Raw genomic sequence first — 17,824 nt, forward strand, 5'->3', positions numbered from 1 at the left:
CACTTTGCGTCACATGCGCTTAACCCACTGCGCTGCCGCCCAACTCCCTATTTTTCTTTTTTTCTCTTTTTTTTTTCCTTTTTCTTCTTCTTTTTTGAAAAGGATGTATTAGGGCAGAGGAAGATAGCATAATGGTTATGCAAAAAGACACTCATTCCTGAGGCTCCAAAGTCTCAGGTTCAATTAGGAGGTTGGGAGGTTGCTCACCTGGTAGATCACACACTTTTACCTTTCTTGAGGACTTGGGTTTGAAACCCTGGCCATCATATGGGAGCGTCATGCAAAGGGGAAGATTCACAAAGTGGTGGGGCAGTGTTGTGATGTCTTTCCTTCTCTCTTTCTCTTACCCTCTATCTGGAGAAAGCAAAAGCTTTTTTGTCAAAACAAAAAACAAACAAAATATATTTAACAAGTGAAAGAGAATCAGAACACCACTCTACCATAGGTGGTGGCTGGAATTCAACCTGACACCTCAAACAAGCAAGTCCTGCACTCTAGTGCTAAGCCATCTCCCTAGTTTCCTTTTTTAATGTTGTTTCCCACTCTATGTGATACCTTCCCGTCCTCCCCCTCAGTTTCATTTTGCAACTGTTTTCTCTATGAACTACCACCCTCTCTATCTCACTTATAAGAGACATGTAAACTTTAAGTGACTATTATTAGCCAAAAGCAACTCCAGAGTTGATAGAAGCTCTAGGGAAGGTCTCAGGTAGGCCTGGTCTGACATTTGGATTGATCTTAAATATCAGCAACGTAGTTTTCACAATGTTTGCTGATAATGGCAATCTAACTTCTTCTGGATTTTCCCTAGAGAATTCTAGCAACTGCAGGAGATGTACTCGGCATAGTGCTTTGGTGATTGTTTTAACTTTGCTGTTTTGTTTTGGTTTTGTGAATCACCAAGGAGTCTTGTGAAATTGAAACATTAGTCTGGCATAGTATGGACAAGACCTATAGACTTCAGTTCAGAGTCATCCAGTCCTGTATTCAAATGTATGCTTAGATCAAATTATGTAACCTCTTTGAGCCTATTTTCTGAATTCATAGTGAAGGAAATAAGAACCAAGTAATACAGCTCTTGCATGTGGAATTTCCAGTACTCTGATTGTCATTGCTACTGTTATCATATTCATACCTTTTTCTCCCTTTTGAATAACTGAGACCAAGGTGATAGGGTTTTCTGGCCTCTATATAGGGGACTTGGAGACTACCAAGATGATTGCTGGGAAGAGGGTGAGACTTGGAAATACAGACTGAGAAGAAAATGCCTGTACCTAGGCCTAATGCCCTCTTACTTCCCTCTCCCCACCCTGCCCCTGCAGTCCTGTCCAAGAACAGCAAACCCATCCACACCACCATCCTGAACCCACACGTCCACGTGATTGGAGAGGACGCAGCTTGCATCGCCTATATCCGCCTCACCCAGTATATTGATGGGCAGGGCCGGCCTCGGACCAGCCAATCAGAGGAGACTCGGGTCTGGCATCGCCGGGACGGCAAGTGGCTCAATGTCCACTATCACTGTTCAGGGGCCCCTGCCGCACCGCTGCAGTGAGCTCAGCCACAGGTGCACCTGGTGGGGTGGGTGGGGAGAAGTTGGGATAGGTGGGCTAAGAGGAGGTTGGGAGGTAGCTTTTGGGGCAGGAGGTATGGGTCATCCCAAATGAGTGGCAGAGCCTAGACAGTGTAGTTGTAGTAAGTTTTGCTCTGATATCAGGTAGACTTTGGTCTGGCTCCATTGCTCTTAACTGTGTGATCCTGGACAGCTTACTTCCCTTCCCTAAGCTGCAGTTTCCTTAGCTGTCCAAAAAAAGACAAGTAGTACCTACCTCACTGTGTTGTTGTAGAAATTAAATACTCAGTAAGTATTCAGCAAATGTAAGCCAGTATTGCATATCTTTTAACAATCTATTTATTTTTTAAACAAGAGCACTGCTATGCTCTGGCTTATAGTGGTACAGGGGACTGACCTGGGACTTCGGGGTCCCAGGCATGTGAATCTCTTTACATAACCATTATGCTGTCTACTAGCCTGCCAGATGGTATCCCTACTCTCTCAGGCAGACATGGCCGTATGTGCAAAGTGTTTAAATCTCTGGAAAGCATCTATGTGCTTATCATTCTGTGTTGTGTTAACACATCTGTCCTGTTTCACAGGGGAATTAAGAGATCCCAACTGGAGGTTGAACCTTCGCAGCCAGTGGCTCTGGAGGGCCTGAGTGACAGCAGCAGTCCTGTTCGGTTGAGGTTTAAAACAATTAAATTACAAAGCGGCAGCAGCCAATGCACGCCCCTGCATGCAGCCCTCCCGCCCGCCCTTCGTGTCTGTCTCTGCTGTACGAGGTGTTTTTTACATTTAAGAAAAAAAAAAGATTGTTTTTAAAAAAAAAAATGGAACCCATACCATGATGTGTTTTAAAACCACCCTTGGGCTGGCAAGAAAGCAGGAGTTTGCATGATGCCCATCCTGGCATGAGCAGTGGGCTCACTCATAAGCCCTGAAGAGGTGAGCTTGACCTCTGGCCTCCATGGACTCGGGGGGACCAGGCAAGAACTCTGACAGAACTTACTTTGGGGGCCATGGTGATTACAGCCCCTGAAGTGGCCTGCCTGCCCCAGGTCTAGGAATGGACTTCTTCATAACTTGCGTAGGTGCCTAGATTGAGGCTGATGAGAACACCGTGGCCATCAGATCTACTTGGGAGAGAATGCAGAGCTACCAGCTTGCTGTGGAGGCAGTTGAGAAGCAGTGGCCTCCGGACTGAGGGCCGAGACGTTGTTGTACTGTTCATTTAGCGTAGAAGGGAAGAGAATTGGTGCTGCAGAAGTGTGACCGCTACAAAGCCAATGAGAAACCTCGTGTTAGTCTGACATGCACTCACTCACTCATCCGTTTCTATAGGATGCACGAGGGCCCTGACCTTGAGGCCCAGTCCCTGCAGCTGGGAAAGGGAAGGGGTTGCTGCTTTGCTTTGTTTGTTTTCTTCTGACTTAGCAAGGAGAGAGCCAGAAAAGGCTCCCCTTGTTGCCTTTGGCAGTTCTGTTTCTATGCTGATTTGGACCATCTATGTCTTGCCTTTTTCATAGTTGTGGTCCCTGTGCTGACCCTCATCTGGGCCTGGGCCCTCTGCCAAGTGCCCCTGTGGGATGGGAGGAGTGAGGCAGTGGGATTTAAGAGTTGATATTTGTCTCTATGCATTCAGGCTGCCCTCTGGGCTACCTCTCTTACTCTTTCCTTGCTGCACGTTCGTTCATCTCTTTTCCTATCTTTGACCTGACTGCTTTAGCAAGAAGAGGAGGTGTCCTCTATAAAGAACTTTACTGACAAACTGAAGTACAGAGTTACTGCTGGACAATCTGCATGGGCACCACTCCCTCTCACCTGCATGTACCTAAAAGAGGTAACCAGAGCCAAGCCTCCTACATTCATTGTCCCTCTGTGTGCTCAAGGAGTCTCATTCCAGAAGGGAAAGATCTATATAAGAGGATGGGGGGGGGGGGGGTAGGAAAACAATTGGTCAAGGCCTTGATTTTCCCTAAAACAATTGTGCAGGTTTATCCTCGCTGTGGAGGGTGGAGTAGGGGGAGCACATAGTTCTCTGCTCTCTGGACTACTTTTGGGAGGCATAGGAAATGGAAGAGGCAAAGCTACAGTTTTACCTTGGAGCCAGTTGAAATGAGAGCAGACTCACAGGTGCTGGTGCTTGGATTTAGCCAGGGTCCTCCGAGCACCTCATGCATGTCCTAATCCCTGGATCCTAGTCCTTTCCTGCCCTGCAGCCTGCAGTACCAGCACGCAGACACCTTCACCACAGGGTTTGGTTTTGCTGGCTTGAAGACAAAATGGTCTTAGAGTTCGTTAAGACCCATAGCTTCATATGCCTCCTCCAGCCCCACTTCTTAGCATTCTTTTCCTCTTCTGGGGCTAATGTCAGCATCTATAGATAATAGACTTAAAAAAAAAAAAAATCACCTTTTAAACAGGAAATGGAAGGCATTTGATGCAGAATTTTTGCATGATGACATAGAAATAATTTAAAAATAATTAGTGTTCTGAATGTTGATAGATCCTTAATAGCTTTGTTACAATGAAACCTTGAACTGAAGATATTTAATAAAATAACCTTTAAACAGTCCATTTGTGTTATTGCTGTTGGAGGCTGAGCTTTTTAGCAGCCTAAGTTACAAGGCTTCCGATGGAGACTTGGACGTTCTCACACTCCCTTAGAATCCGGTTTTGAATAAAACTCCCTGGCTTGCCAGCCTCCAGCCAGCCCATCGCGCTGCCGAGGCGAGTTGGGTAAGGGGCCGGGCCCCGCCCACCCGAGAACCGCCCCCGGCCTTCCGCTCTCCCTCTGGCTCCCCCTCCGCGGGGCTGAGTGGACGAGCCCGAGCTTCAGCCCGACGCTCATGGGCTGTGCCACCGGCGGGGGGAGCAGGGGTGCGCCTCTGCGGGCGCGGCGCGGCGCGGGCGGACCGGGAGGCCGCGGCTGGACTGAGCACTGCAGAGGGCCGTCGGGCTGCCCGGCACTTGGGTCCGCGGCCGTCAGGCCCGGGAGCGGCGAGCGGGCGCGTCTCCTGGCGGGGCGCCGCCTCCCCTGCGGGAGCGGTGGTTGGGCCCGGCTGCGGTACCGCGTTCGCTCGGAGATGGCGGAGCCGCCGCGACGCGGCCGGAGTTCCGGAGAGCTGGGAAGCCGGGCAGCTGCGGGGCGCGGCGCAGCCCGAGGACCACGGGGACGCCGCCCAGAGCGCCGGGTGAGCCGCCTTTCGGGAGACCCCCCGCCCGGGACACTCCGAGTGCGGCCTGTGCCCACGCTCGCCCGCAGTTCCTCCCCTTAGCGCTGCCTCCATAACTCCCCGCAGGGTCGTCCCGGGCGGCCCCTCCGCGCGGCCCTCGCCCGGCCGCGTCACTGGCCGCCGTCGTCCGCAGTTGCCTCCTTCCTCCCGGTACAGGCTTTTCTCCCCTGTGGGGCTTTCCCAGCCCGGCTCTCCTCGGCCTGCCCCTCACCCTTTAATGCCCCACACTCCGTGCGCTCTTCTCGTCCACCTGTAACCCCACGCCCCCCAGCAGGGTCCCTCCGTCCCTGAGCCCCGGCGCCCGGGCCTCGGTGTCCCTGCCCCTCGTCGTGACCCCCGCCCCCGCAGTGCCCCCGCAGTGCCCCCGCAGTGCCCGCGCCCCTCCAAGCCCACCCCAGCACACCCCTCTCCCAGCCCGGGCCTGGGTGACCCTGGGGCCCCGTCCACCGCTGTGCAGACATACAGCGCTAACCCCCACCCCTTCCGACCTGAGTACCTTCCCACCCCACACCCCACCCCATTAGCATAGTTCTCTGTCCCCCTTCCCTCAATATCGCTGCTGCTTCTAGGCGTGAAACTAAGGTGTTTAAGAGCACTCTGAAGTTTGACAACGCTGACTTTGAATCCCAGTTCCTCTGCTGATTGAGCTGTGTGATTTCGGGTAAGCTACTCAACACTTCTGGGTTTCAGTTTACTCATATGGAAATCGGAGGCAATAATAGTGTCTTCTTCTTACCTGCTTCATTAGGCTTGCTCTTACAAGATGGTCTTGGCAAAGAGCATGCAGTCAAGTTATGCTGTTATTCTTTATTACAAGACTTATTTTTGTCTGTGACATATGTGAGTTTCATGCAAGGCAGGGAGACACAAGCCAGCAAAGTGCAGTACTAGGGATCAAATGGAGAAACAGGCATGGAAGTCCAATGCTCTGCCAGTTGAAATTGTTTTTTTTAACATCTTTATTTGATAGGACAGTGAGAAATCAAGAGGGGAGAGGAAGGTACAAGAGACACCTGCAGCACTGTTTCACCGTTAGTGAACCCCCCAGCCCCCCACCCTGAACTTGGGGACTAGGAGCTTGAACCCGCCTGTCATGTATGCACTATGCGCTCAACCAGGTGCTCCACAACCAAGTCCCTTGTTTATTTTACTAGAGCACCTTATCGCCTCTGGCATATGGTAGTGAAAGGGATTGAACCTGGGACCTCACAACCTCAGGCATGAAAGTCTCAGGCCCCTGAGCTGTTATTCTTTTTTTTTTTTAACCACAGCACTGATCAACTCTGGCTTATGGTGGTGCAGGGGGTTGAACCTGGGACTGCGGAGCCTCAGGCGTGAGAGGCTCTTTGCATAACCATTATGCTATCTGCCCCTGCCCCTGAACTGTTATTCTTAATTTTAGATACACCCTGAATTCAGTGCTTAACTCCTGGTGATGTCTTATTACCTATGTTCCATAAAGAGTTTCTTCTAAAGGTAGGAAGATAGCTCATTATGTGTGAGGTTCAAACCTCAGCATCACACAGGATCACCATGGAAAAGACCAGGAGGAACTCCGTGGATGATGGACTGGTATTCTGTCTCTTTCCCTCTCTTAAAATTTCAAGGGGGGTGGGCAGTAGCACAGCGGGTTAAGCGCACATGGCACGAAGTGCAAGGACCAGAGTAATGATACCTGGGTGGGTCCGCTTCACAAGTGGTGAAGCAGGTCTGCAGGTGCCTATCTTTCTCTCTCCCTCTCTGTCTGCCCTTCGTCTCTGGATTTCTCTCTGTCCTATCCAACAACAACAGCAGCAATAACAACAATAATATTAACAAGGGCAACAGAAATGGAAAAAATGGCCTCCAGGAGCAGTGGATTCATAATACAGGCACTGATCCCCAGCGATAACCCTGGAGACAAAACAAACAAAAAAAACTTTGCGGGGTTGAGTGGCGATGCACCTGGTAGAACATACATGTTACAGTGTTTTAAGGACCCAAGTTCAAGCCCCCAGCCCCCACATGTGGAGGGAAGTTCCATAAATGATGATGTAGTGCTACAGGTATCTCTTTCGCCCTGTCTTCTCCTTCATACTCAGTTTCCCAGCCCCTTGGTCTTTATATATATATATATATATATTATATATTATATATATATATATACAAATTTAAAAATCAGAACAGTTTTCAGGCTGACAAAATAGCTCACTTGGATAGTGCACTGCTTTGCCATATATGCAACCCAAGTTCAAGTCCAACCCCCAGCACACCGAAGGAAGCTTTATCTCTGTGGTTTCTTTCCCTCTCTTTCTGCCCTTTTGTTGTTCTTTAACTGAAGAAGTTGGCCCAGACCAGTGAACTCTTGGAAAAATGATGAAATCTTTTTTTCTTTTAGTTATTAGAATCCACTCCTCCCAAGTATCACCATTTTAATTCTTTCTCCCTCCCAATTCCTGTATGTATTATTAGTTTCACTCAGGTCAAAGCTGAAGCATTCTTGTTCTTTTCTTTTTCTTTTTTTCTTTTAAGGTTTATTTCATGAGAAAGCAAGGATTTAAGATCAGAGCATAGCAATACCAAGTGATCAAGCTCAGAGACTCATACAAGCAAGTCTGCATTCGAGCCCCCAGTCCCCACCTGGCCCCTCCCCTACGTGAGTGGTGAAATAGTGTTACAGGTGTCTCTCTCCCTTTTTATTTTTTACCAGAGCACTGCCCAGCTCTGGTTTATGGTGGTGCAGGGGATTCAGCCTGGGGCTTTGGAGCCTCAAGCATGAGATTCTTTTTTGCATAGCCATTATGCTATCTACCCCCCCCCCCATCTCTCTCCTCCTCAATTTCTGTGTCTATCCAACATAAATAAAATATACTTTAAAATTTTAAATGAGAAAAGAAAAAAATCTCAAGTTAAGTCTGTTTAAATTTAAAAATAAAATAAATCACTAAATCACCTTGCTGATCCATAACTTTTATGATCCCTTCGGTTTCTCTTATTGGTTGCATGTGACTTAAACTTCCATAGCTGTTCTCCAGCCCCACTCAGTTTGCTCTGTTTTTGTAACAGGATTTAGTCCTTCATGTCTCTCCAGGCTAGTTCTGGTGTCTTCTGAGATGTTCATGGGTGGAGATACAGTGCCAACTAGGCCAAGTCACAAAGGAGAACTGGAGTGGGCAGACTTGCTCAGCTCTTACTTCTGAGGCCCCAGGGATGTGAGCTGCTCTAGTGCCACACTTTCATCACCTCTCCTTACAGGTGAAGGGAAGACAGAAAATGTTTAATAAACAACAGCAATAATAGTAAGCTCCTCAGTTTTGGTTTTGTAATGGCTGACGTGCACCACGTCTTCCTTTTGAAATCCCCCATTTTAATATCCACCTGACTGCAAGTTCGTTAGTACTGTTAGCAGGCGATGCTGTGTTTGATCGATGAGAGAGATTAATAGACTCATGAGTTATTTATTATCTGGTGTCCTCTTATCTGGTATTTCGTTGGAGCACAGGACTTTGGGGGCCTTCTGTCCTCTTCGGAGCTCCTGCCGAGTGGTCAGCTGCTCAGTCACAGGCTGAGAGCTCCATTCAGAGCAAGTTCATTTCCAGCCTCAGCTGTCTGACTTCTTGATGGGATCTGTTCCTTCTGATCCTTGAGTATACTGCTCCAACTCTCATTTAGCATCTAGAGAACTTAGACAGTATTCTAAGAAAAGAGAACAAGCTGTGTTGTTATTCTACAGGAGCCTTGTTTTGGAGAACAGATCATCCTGTGAGCAAGAGGTAAGAGAGGTGGGGGCAGGGCAGGGGTAGCTAGCATAATGGTTATGCAAATAGACTGTCATATCTGAGGTTTCAAGGTCCCAGGGTCAATCCCCTGCACCACCATAAGCCAGAGCTGATCAGTGCTCTGGTTAAAAAAAAAAAAAAAAAAAAGAGGTGGGAGCACAAGGGGAATGGGTTAGTGATTCTGTTTCAAAAGGAGAAGTAACACATCAATTTCTTTTTGACAGATAGTGGAGGAAGAGAGTGTGAACTTTGCTGATTGCTGATGTGAGGAACCCAGCCAGGACCAAGGGCAGCACCTGGTTAGATTTACATCTTGAAGTCATGGGCCAGGGGGCCATGGTGACCTGAGACTAATGGATGCTGTCCAGTTGCCCCCTATTTCCCCTTCTACCTCCCCTACCCTATACTAAAGGAACTGACTCTGAAGGAACCCCGTTTCCCTGTTTTCCCATCATTCCACCCTCCTAAGAGAGCCCCATTTATAGAACTGCTACTCCCATCCCCAAGGTGGGCCCCATTCCTGCCTCCCCTCCCCCGCCATGCTCAAGCTGTGGAAGGTGGTGCGCCCAGCTCGGCAGCTAGAACTGCACCGCCTCATACTGCTGCTGATTGCTTTCAGCCTGGGCTCTATGGGCTTCCTGGCTTATTATGTATCCACCAGTCCTAAGAATAAGGAGCCCTTGCCGCTACCCTTGGGAGACTGCAGCAGTGCTGCAGCAGCTGGCCCTGGCCCTGCGCGGCCACCAGTCCCACCCCAGCCCCCCAGGCCGCCAGAGACAGCTCGAACTGAACCTGTGGTTCTTGTGTTTGTGGAGAGTGCATACTCACAGCTGGGGCAGGAAATTGTAGCCATCTTGGAGTCTAGTCGTTTTCGATATAGCACTGAACTGGCACCTGGCCGAGGGGACATGCCTACACTGACCGATCGTACCCGTGGCCGCTATGTCTTGATCATTTATGAGAACCTGCTCAAGTATGTCAACCTGGATGCCTGGAGTCGGGAACTGCTAGATCGATACTGTGTGGAATATGGCGTGGGCATCATCGGCTTTTTCCGAGCTCACGAGCATAGCTTACTGAGTGCCCAACTCAAGGGCTTTCCCCTTTTTCTACACTCAAACTTGGGGCTCCGGGACTACCAAGTGAATCCTTCTGCCCCTCTACTGCACCTCACACGCCCTAGTCGCTTGGAGCCTGGGCCACTGCCTGGTGATGACTGGACCATTTTTCAATCCAACCACAGCACATACGAATCAGTGCTTCTTGCCAACCTTCGGCTAGCAGAGCCCCCTGTGCCCGGACCAGTTCCTCATCGAGCCCGGCTGCCCACCGTGGTGCAGGACCTGGGGCTTCATGATGGCATCCAGCGGGTGCTCTTCGGCCATGGCCTTTCATTCTGGCTCCATAAGCTTGTTTTCGTTGATGCTGTTGCATACCTCACTGGCAAGCGTCTCTGCTTGGACCTTGACCGATACATCTTGGTAGACATCGATGACATCTTTGTGGGCAAGGAAGGTACCCGCATGAAGGTGGCTGATGTTGAGGTCAGTCTTTTTCCTGACTCACATTTCTTCCCTTAGATGCTGTTTCAAGCTCTAGCCTATCCCTTTTCCCCTCCTAAACTTGTCATAGGTACACTCCCTTTTCCCCTCCTAAACTTGTCATAGGTACTCTTCCCTAGACAGGAAGAGTACTGCTCATTTTTCTCCTCAAGTCTGTTCTGTCTGGATTTTTAAAAGATTTATTTATTTAAAAAGAGAAAGAGAAGGGGTGGGGGAGATAACATCATTATTATGCAAAGACTTTTGTGCCTGAGGCTCTAGATTCACAGGTTGTCCCCAGCACCGCCATAATCCAGAGTTGGCCAGTGCTCTAGTCTCTCTGTTACCTCTCTCTATTAAAGTAAATAAAAATATATTTAATAAAGAGAGAGACCACAGCACTGCTCTGGCATACGTGGTACCAGCAATCAAGCCTGGGGCCCTGAGCATGCAAGTGCTGTACTCTTTGAGCTACTTCCCTGGCCACTGTCCTCACTTGTCTGTGCTATTCTTCCCAGGCTCTGCTGACCACCCAGAACAAACTCAGGACGTTAGTCCCCAACTTCACCTTCAACTTGGGCTTCTCGGGCAAGTTCTATCATACTGGTGAGCTTATTCCCCTGCTTTTTTTTTTTTTCTTTTGGATAGAGTGTGAAGTCTGGGGGCAGGAGACATCTGCAGCACTGCTTCAGCACACGTGAAGCTTCCCACCCTGCAGGTGGAGATTGGGGAACTTAAACTCAGGTCTTGGCCCACTGTGACGTGCACTCTGCCAGGTGTACCACCATCTATCTGCCCACCCCTCCCACCCACCTCCCCCCATCTGTTATTTTCCATCCATCTTGTCCAAAAGTTGGAGAAAAGGAACAGTGTTTTGGATCAGATAGCTATAAAGCCCTAACTGGGTGTGAATTTAGCTTAGCATGGGTGGTTAGAGTGTAAGCTGGTAATGAGGCCAGTAGACAGTCACAGGTAGGCAGAAGTCAGCAATGTCCCGAGGGTAGAAGGTGGTCAGAAAAGGGCGAAAGACTGACGGGTCGTGGTCAGTGGTCAGTGTGTGGTCCTAGGGACAGAGGAGGAGGATGCAGGGGATGACATGCTGCTGACGCACCGCAGAGAGTTCTGGTGGTTCCCCCACATGTGGAGCCACATGCAGCCACACCTGTTCCACAATCGCTCCGTGCTGGCTGACCAGATGAGGCTCAACAAACTGTTTGCTCTGGTGAGACCCTGGATCTCCTCCCCATTTCCCCTAGAGATTATACTTTTCAACCTTCCCCTAATGGAGTACCCTTCCCCTGCCCTTTCCACTGTATTTCTATGGAGGTATCCCCACCCTCTTTACCCTCTACTCCCTAAACCTCATCAGGTCCTGGTGAGAGTCTCTGCCATTCCCAGGAACATGGGATTCCCACGAATCTGGGGTACGCTGTGGCCCCTCACCACTCGGGCGTATATCCCATCCATACGCAGCTCTATGAGGCCTGGAAATCCGTGTGGGGCATCCAGGTGACCAGCACTGAGGAGTATCCTCATCTCCGCCCTGCCCGCTACCGTCGTGGCTTCATTCACAATGGCATTATGGTGAGGGGTTCCCAGTGCAAAGTCCCACATCTAAACAACAGCCTCCAACCTGCTTTGACTCCTGTCAACTTCCAATTCAAGTTTATTCACATAGTCAAGGGTGGAGGGGTGAAAAATTACAGTGTACATAGCAAGAGCTTTATTATAATTTCAGACCGAGTTCCATATAAATCCAGGAGCTCCTTACTACTCGGCAATTAAATATATCATGTCCTTCAGGACAAAATGGATGGAACTGCTGAAGGTGATTATGCTTAGTGAAGCCAGGAAAGAAGTGAAAGACAGCTACTGAGTAGTTTCACTCATAAGTGGAATGTAGAGAATTGAAACACATGAACTTGGGAAGTACTCAACCCATCTCTAAAATCTTGGGAGAAATATGATGGTTATTATTTGGGGGGGGTGCACACAGAACTTTCATGGTGGGAATGGTGTAGATATAATCTTAGAAGTCACTAACAATTTCTTTTAGTAACAAGTCCAGGGACTCCTAATCCCTCATACTCCTAATACTTTTGTCCATCTTCTAATTCTGCCTTTCAAGTCTCATCTGTCTCTGTTTCATTTCTTCCAGGTACTGCCAAGGCAGACATGTGGCCTCTTCACTCACACAATCTTTTATAATGAGTATCCTGGAGGCTCTCGTGAACTAGATCGCAGCATACGAGGAGGAGAGCTCTTTTTGACAGTGCTGCTTAATCCGGTATGATACTGAAAGGCCTAGATTAGAAAGCCAAAATGTTTACAGGCTGGAATTTATGCTCAAGAAGCCTGGTTCTGGGATGGGGGAGGCTCCCCCAACCTGACACACCGATACTGTCCTCTATAGATCAGCATCTTTATGACCCATCTATCCAACTATGGAAATGATCGTCTGGGCCTGTACACTTTTGAGAGCCTGGTGCGTTTCCTCCAGTGCTGGACTAGGCTGCGCCTACAGACCCTTCCTCCTGTGCCTCTTGCACAAAAGTATTTTGAACTCTTCCCTCAAGAGCGGAGCCCACTTTGGCAGGTGGGTGGAGCTAAAGCGAACCAGTATGTGATGGGGTGGGGGTTGAAGGAAAGGTTAGGTCTCATCTAATTCTTGGCCTCATCTTCAGAATCCTTGTGATGACAAGAGGCACAAAGATATTTGGTCCAAAGAGAAAACTTGTGATCGGCTCCCCAAGTTCCTCATCGTGGGCCCTCAGAAGACTGGTGAATCATTCTTAGCCAACTTCTCTTGCCTTGCCCTAAACCCAAAGGATTCTTTGGTCAATGAACTCCCTTCTCATAGCTATCATATATCAATTTAATCTCTTAAGACATTTTTTAACATGGTATTGGGGAATGTGAACCCATGGCCTCACACATGCTTGATACTAAGGAGTTTTTTTTTTAACTTACTAAATCAGAGCATTACTCAGCTCTGGCTTATGTTGGGGCTTTGAATTATCCTGGGACTTGGAAGCCTCAGGGATGAAAATCTTTTGCAAAGCCATTATGCAATCGCCCTGACCCTGGACTAATTCTTTTTTTTTTTTTCATCTTAGAGTGGGGAAGAGACATAAGGGGAGAGGCACCACACTACCATCCATGGAGCTGTCCCAGGATGGTCCATAGTATCCTTGACTGGTGCCAGAGCTATCTTCTGACCCAAGATAGTGATTTTTTGTTTATTTTCATTTTCCTTTCCTTTTCTTGTGTGGTGCCCGGGCCTCCCTCATGAGCAGTTCCACTGTGATCTGACCAACTTCTCCATTCTTTTTAGTTTTAATGGGAGAGCAGCTCAGGAAGTGGTATAGTAAATGAGATATTGGACCCTGGGTTTAATCACCAGCAACACGAGTCAGAGTAATGCTCTGGTTCTTTCTTCCTCCTTTTCTTATTAATAAGTATCTTTAAATTTTTTTTAAAGAAAGGCATAATAGCACTGTTAAACCATCTCTGGAGCCTCCCCTGGTGCTGTGGTGCTGGGGTTCAAACCTGGCACCTGACAGAGGTAAAGCTGAGCTTTCTGCCATCCCAAGACTGATTTTCTTAAAATTGTATTGCTTTTTAATATTTATTCATGATAGATACAGAGAGAAATTAAGAGGGAATGGGAAGATAGAGGGGGGGGGAAGAATAGAAAAGGGGGTTTAAAAAAAAAAGGGAAAGAGACACCTTCAGCAATGTTTTCACTTCTAGTGAGGCTTCCCTCCTGCAAGTGGAGATCAGGGGCTTCAATTCTGGTCCTGGCACATTGAAATGTGTGTGCTCAACCAGGTGTGACACTATGTGGCCTCTAAAGTTTTATTATTTATTTTTAAAGATATTTTTTAGCAACCAGGGGACAGTACAGTGGATACAATGTTAGACTTTCAAGCATGAGGTCCTGAGTCCATGACATCAAATGTTTAGATTCTCTCTCTCTCCCCTTTTCTCCTCTAGAGTATAGCTATAGCATAATGGTTATGCAAAGAGATTCTCATACTGAGGCTCTTAAGTCCCAGGTTCAGTCCCCCACACCACCATAGGCCAGAGCTGAGCAGTGCTCTGGTAAAAAAAAAATATATATATATATATATATATATATATATATTTAAATAAATAAATCCCTTTAAATAGTCATTCTTTCTTGAGCTAGAAAAACAGCTCACTTAGTGCTCTGCTTTGCCATGTGTGACACAGATTCAAGCCCAGCCCCCACCTGATTAGAGGAAACTTCAGTGCTGTGATTTCGTTCCTTTTCTCTTCTTCTCTGCCTCTCTGTCTTCATCTGAAAGCAGTGAAGTCCTAGAGATGACAAAAAAAGGGGGGGGATATTCTTACCTTTTTTTATGGTGGTGCAGGGGATTGAACCTGAGACTTATCTACCCCTGCCCTTCTTAGTCTTTTTTTTTTAATTCTTTTTTTTTTAATATTTATTTTATTTATTTATTCCCTTTTGTTGCCCTTGTTGTTTTATTGTTGTAGTTATTATTGTTGTTGTCGTTGTTGGATAGGATGGAGAGAGGAGGGGAAGACAGAGAGGAGGAGAGAAAGATAGACATCTGCAGACCGGCTTCACCACCTGTGAAGCGACTCCCCTGCAGGTGGGGAGCCGGGGTTCGAACCGGGATCCTTATGCCGGTCCTTGTGCTTTGTGCCACCTGCGCTTAACCCGCTGCGCTACAGCCCGACTCCCCCTTCTTAGTCTGTTTAAAGATTATTCTCATGACAGGTGACACAGAGACCAAAAGCACTGTGCAGCTCTGGCTTGTGGTGATAACAGGGACTGAACCTGAGCTCTCTGGGGCCTCAGGCATGCAAATCTTGTGTTGGGTTATCTCCCCGCGCCTCTAAGACAGTGATTTTTAAAAATATTTATTTATTTATTTTCCCTTTTTGTTGCCCTTTTTTTTTTTGTAATTATTGTTGTTATTGTTATCTCGTTGTTAGATAGGACAGAGAGAAATGAAGAAAGGAGGGGAAGAGAAAAACACCTGCAGACCTGCTTCACCGCCTGTGAAGCGACTCCCCTGTAGGTGGGGAGCCGGGGGCTTGAACTGGGATCCTTATACTGGTCCTTGTGCTTTGCGCCATGTGCATTTAACCCGCTGCACTGCCGCCCGACTCCCCTAAGACAATGATTCTTTATCCTACTTGTTTATCAGCAGCATCTATGGGATTGATTTTTTTTTTTTTTTTTTTTTGATCAAGCTAAGAACCACTATTTTTACTCTGGACTCTAGGATTTTCCTTAGCTCTGATTTGGGAATTTTACTGTCTAGATTGTTTAATGGGGATTTTACTACCTAGAATGGTTATTTTCTTATTTCCTTCAAGCTTACTTCCTTTAAACTCATATTGAGCTGACTTCTCTTCCACAATTGCCTGGGCTTTCTCTTCCATTTAGGGACCACAGCTATTCACTTCTTCCTGAGCCTGCATCCAGCTGTAACTAGCAGTTTCCCTAGCCCCAGCACCTTTGAAGAGATTCAATTCTTCAGTGGTCCTAACTACCACAAGGGCATTGACTGGTGAGCCTGGAATCCCTTGGAATGATTCTCAGAGCCTCCCCACCCCCCACCCAACCCTACTCCCAACTTCCACAAGTAGACCTGCTACAAATCCTGTCTTCTCTCTATGCCACTTCCTAGGTACATGGACTTCTTCCCTATCCCATCTAATGCCAGCACTGATTTTCTGTTTGAAAAAAGCGCCACCTATTTTGACTCAGAGGTTGTACCACGGCGGGGAGCTGCCCTCCTGCCACGAGCCAAGATCATCACTGTGCTCACCAACCCCGCTGACAGGGCCTACTCCTGGTACCAGGTGAGCCTGAAAGTAGAAACATACTAGGGCCTGCATCCAGCTGTGACTAGCAAATTTATGGCTAGAGAAGGAATGGTGGTAGCTGCAAGGCATGAGTGAGGGTAGGGAAACTAAAGTAGTACTTTGGGGATGGGTGCTTACACTATACCAAGAATCAGGACAGAATGATTGTCAGGTCACCGATTCTTTTCTCTCCTACACATTTTTCTTTCAGCATCAGCGCGCACATGGAGACCGAGCTGCCCTGAACTACACCTTTTACCAGGTGATTTCAGCCTCCTCCCAGGCCCCTCAGGCACTTCGTTCCTTGCAAAACCGCTGTCTTGTACCTGGCTACTATTCTACCCACCTACAACGCTGGCTGACTTACTACCCCTCTGAACAGGTAGAGTTCCCCAATAGCCCATATGGGGTTCCTGTGCCTTCTCTCTTTCCCCTTTAACCCAGAGGATTTAAGGAATACAGAAGGAACCACACCCGTTTCTTTAGTTGCTGATTGTAGATGGGCAAGAGCTACGCACAAACCCAGCTGCCTCAATGGAGAGCATCCAGAAGTTCCTGGGTATCACACCCTTTCTGAACTACACACGGACCCTCAGGTGGGAGAGCATGGCACAGGGGAGGACTGTAGGGGAAAAGGGGGAACAGGTTAACCAAGTCTGTTCGAATTTACCTCGTCTTACAAGGAGAAATATATTCCTCTGGGTTGGGAGAGGTGGTATATATGTATGTGTACTTCATTTTTTCTCTGCCACCTGAGGGACCCTTCCCTTTGAGCAGGTTTGATGAAGATAAAGGGTTCTGGTGTCAGGGACTTGAAGGTGGGAAGACCCGCTGTCTAGGCAAGAGCAAAGGTCGGAAGTATCCAGATATGGACACTGAGGTAAGTAAAGCCTGAGGCAGGTAACCCTTGCGCTTCTTTTTTTTTTTTAATTTTTTTATTATCTTTATTTATTGGATAGAGACAGCCAGAAATCGAGAGGGAAGGGGGAGATAGGGCGAGAGACAGAGTCACCTGCAGCACTGCCTCACCACTTGTGAAGCTTTCCCCATGCAGGTGGGGGCTGGGAGCTTGAACCCAGGTCCTTCCGCATTGTGACACATGCGCTCAACCAGGTGCGCCACCACCCGGCCCCAACCCTTCCGATTCTAAGACCTGATCCTGTATCTCACTTTTTACTAGTTCTGTCTTCATTTTTCTCCTGTCAGTCTCGCCTTTTCCTTATGAATTTTTTCCGGAACCACAATTTGGAGCTGTCAAAGCTGCTGAGCCGCCTTGGACAGCCAGTGCCCTCATGGCTTCATGAAGAACTACAGCATTCCAGTCTGGGCTGATGTTATCAGCCTCTTGTACCAGCAAAAGCCCCCTGCTTCCCTAGTGGGCGAGTCCAAAGCAGGATCTCCAAGGGGGACTAGAGTGGCCTGGCCCCTCCCCCTTCTACCTCAGCGACCTCTAAGCCTGGGATGGCTGAGAAGGGGGGGCGCATCCCTTTCCTATAGCTTTGGGGTCTGATGAAGGGGTTTTCTTTGATATCCCGCATCATGGTACTAAGCCCCTTTCACCCATGATCTTGGAAGGTGGGGAGGAAGAAGGTCCAGGCAGCCTAGAGGAATGTATTAATCCAGTGAGTCCCCTCTTCATCCCCAGCATTGTATCTGTCTGTACCTGGCTTTAGGAGTTGACTCTTTGCTGTGGGATTAGTGGGATCTACCTGTGGCCTGGCCTACCTAATGTCATTCACATTGAATGGAGATGAGGTCGGACGTGGCTCATAGAGCTGAGCATAAGCCCTAGCCATGGGCCAGAATGTCCTTAATAAACATTCTTATTTTTCTGTTTTGTTTGCCTCACTGGGATGGGGCATA

At 48.1% G+C, this 17,824-nt stretch overlaps 2 protein-coding genes across 29 annotated transcripts in view; both read left to right on the forward strand.

Moving 5' to 3' along the window:
* Positions 1-4,136, forward strand: part of CAMK2G (calcium/calmodulin dependent protein kinase II gamma) — a 74,924-nt gene extending 70,788 nt beyond the window's left edge. For 21 of the 23 annotated variants that reach the window (XM_060173499.1, XM_060173285.1, XM_016186965.2 and 18 more), the window contains 2 exons: positions 1,323-1,567; positions 2,158-4,136. In XM_060173499.1, the coding sequence (XP_060029482.1) occupies positions 1,323-1,555 (233 nt within the window). In that variant the 3' untranslated portion in view covers positions 1,556-1,567; positions 2,158-4,136. Of the gene's footprint in view, positions 1-1,322; positions 1,568-2,157 lie in introns of those variants that run through there. The other 2 variants (XM_060174418.1, XM_060174121.1) reach the window with 2 other exon arrangements.
* Positions 4,137-4,616: 480 nt separating this feature from the next.
* On the forward strand, positions 4,617-17,793 carry NDST2 (N-deacetylase and N-sulfotransferase 2). 6 transcript variants are annotated; one of them, XM_016186961.2, is made up of 16 exons: positions 4,617-4,755; positions 5,367-5,458; positions 8,510-8,549; positions 8,780-10,099; positions 10,615-10,702; positions 11,164-11,318; positions 11,495-11,680; positions 12,255-12,383; positions 12,510-12,692; positions 12,781-12,877; positions 15,540-15,663; positions 15,784-15,958; positions 16,173-16,343; positions 16,448-16,557; positions 16,739-16,841; positions 17,168-17,793. In XM_016186961.2, the coding sequence occupies exons 4-16, from the start codon at positions 9,095-9,097 to the stop codon at positions 17,291-17,293; spliced, it is 2,652 nt and encodes an 883-aa protein (XP_016042447.1). In that variant the 5' UTR covers positions 4,617-4,755; positions 5,367-5,458; positions 8,510-8,549; positions 8,780-9,094; the 3' UTR covers positions 17,294-17,793. The 6 variants fall into 6 exon arrangements, 5 of the variants coding, with proteins under 5 accessions (XP_016042447.1, XP_016042446.1, XP_016042449.1 ...); XR_009545351.1 differs by lacking the exon at positions 8,510-8,549 and having other exon boundaries at positions 16,173-16,223; positions 16,408-16,557; positions 17,168-17,203; XM_016186960.2 differs by lacking the exon at positions 8,510-8,549.
* Positions 17,794-17,824: the final 31 nt, after the last annotated feature.

The sequence above is a fragment of the Erinaceus europaeus genome, chromosome 1, assembly GCF_950295315.1.
Source record: "Erinaceus europaeus chromosome 1, mEriEur2.1, whole genome shotgun sequence".
In the NCBI taxonomy this organism is placed as follows: Eukaryota; Metazoa; Chordata; class Mammalia; order Eulipotyphla; family Erinaceidae; genus Erinaceus; species Erinaceus europaeus.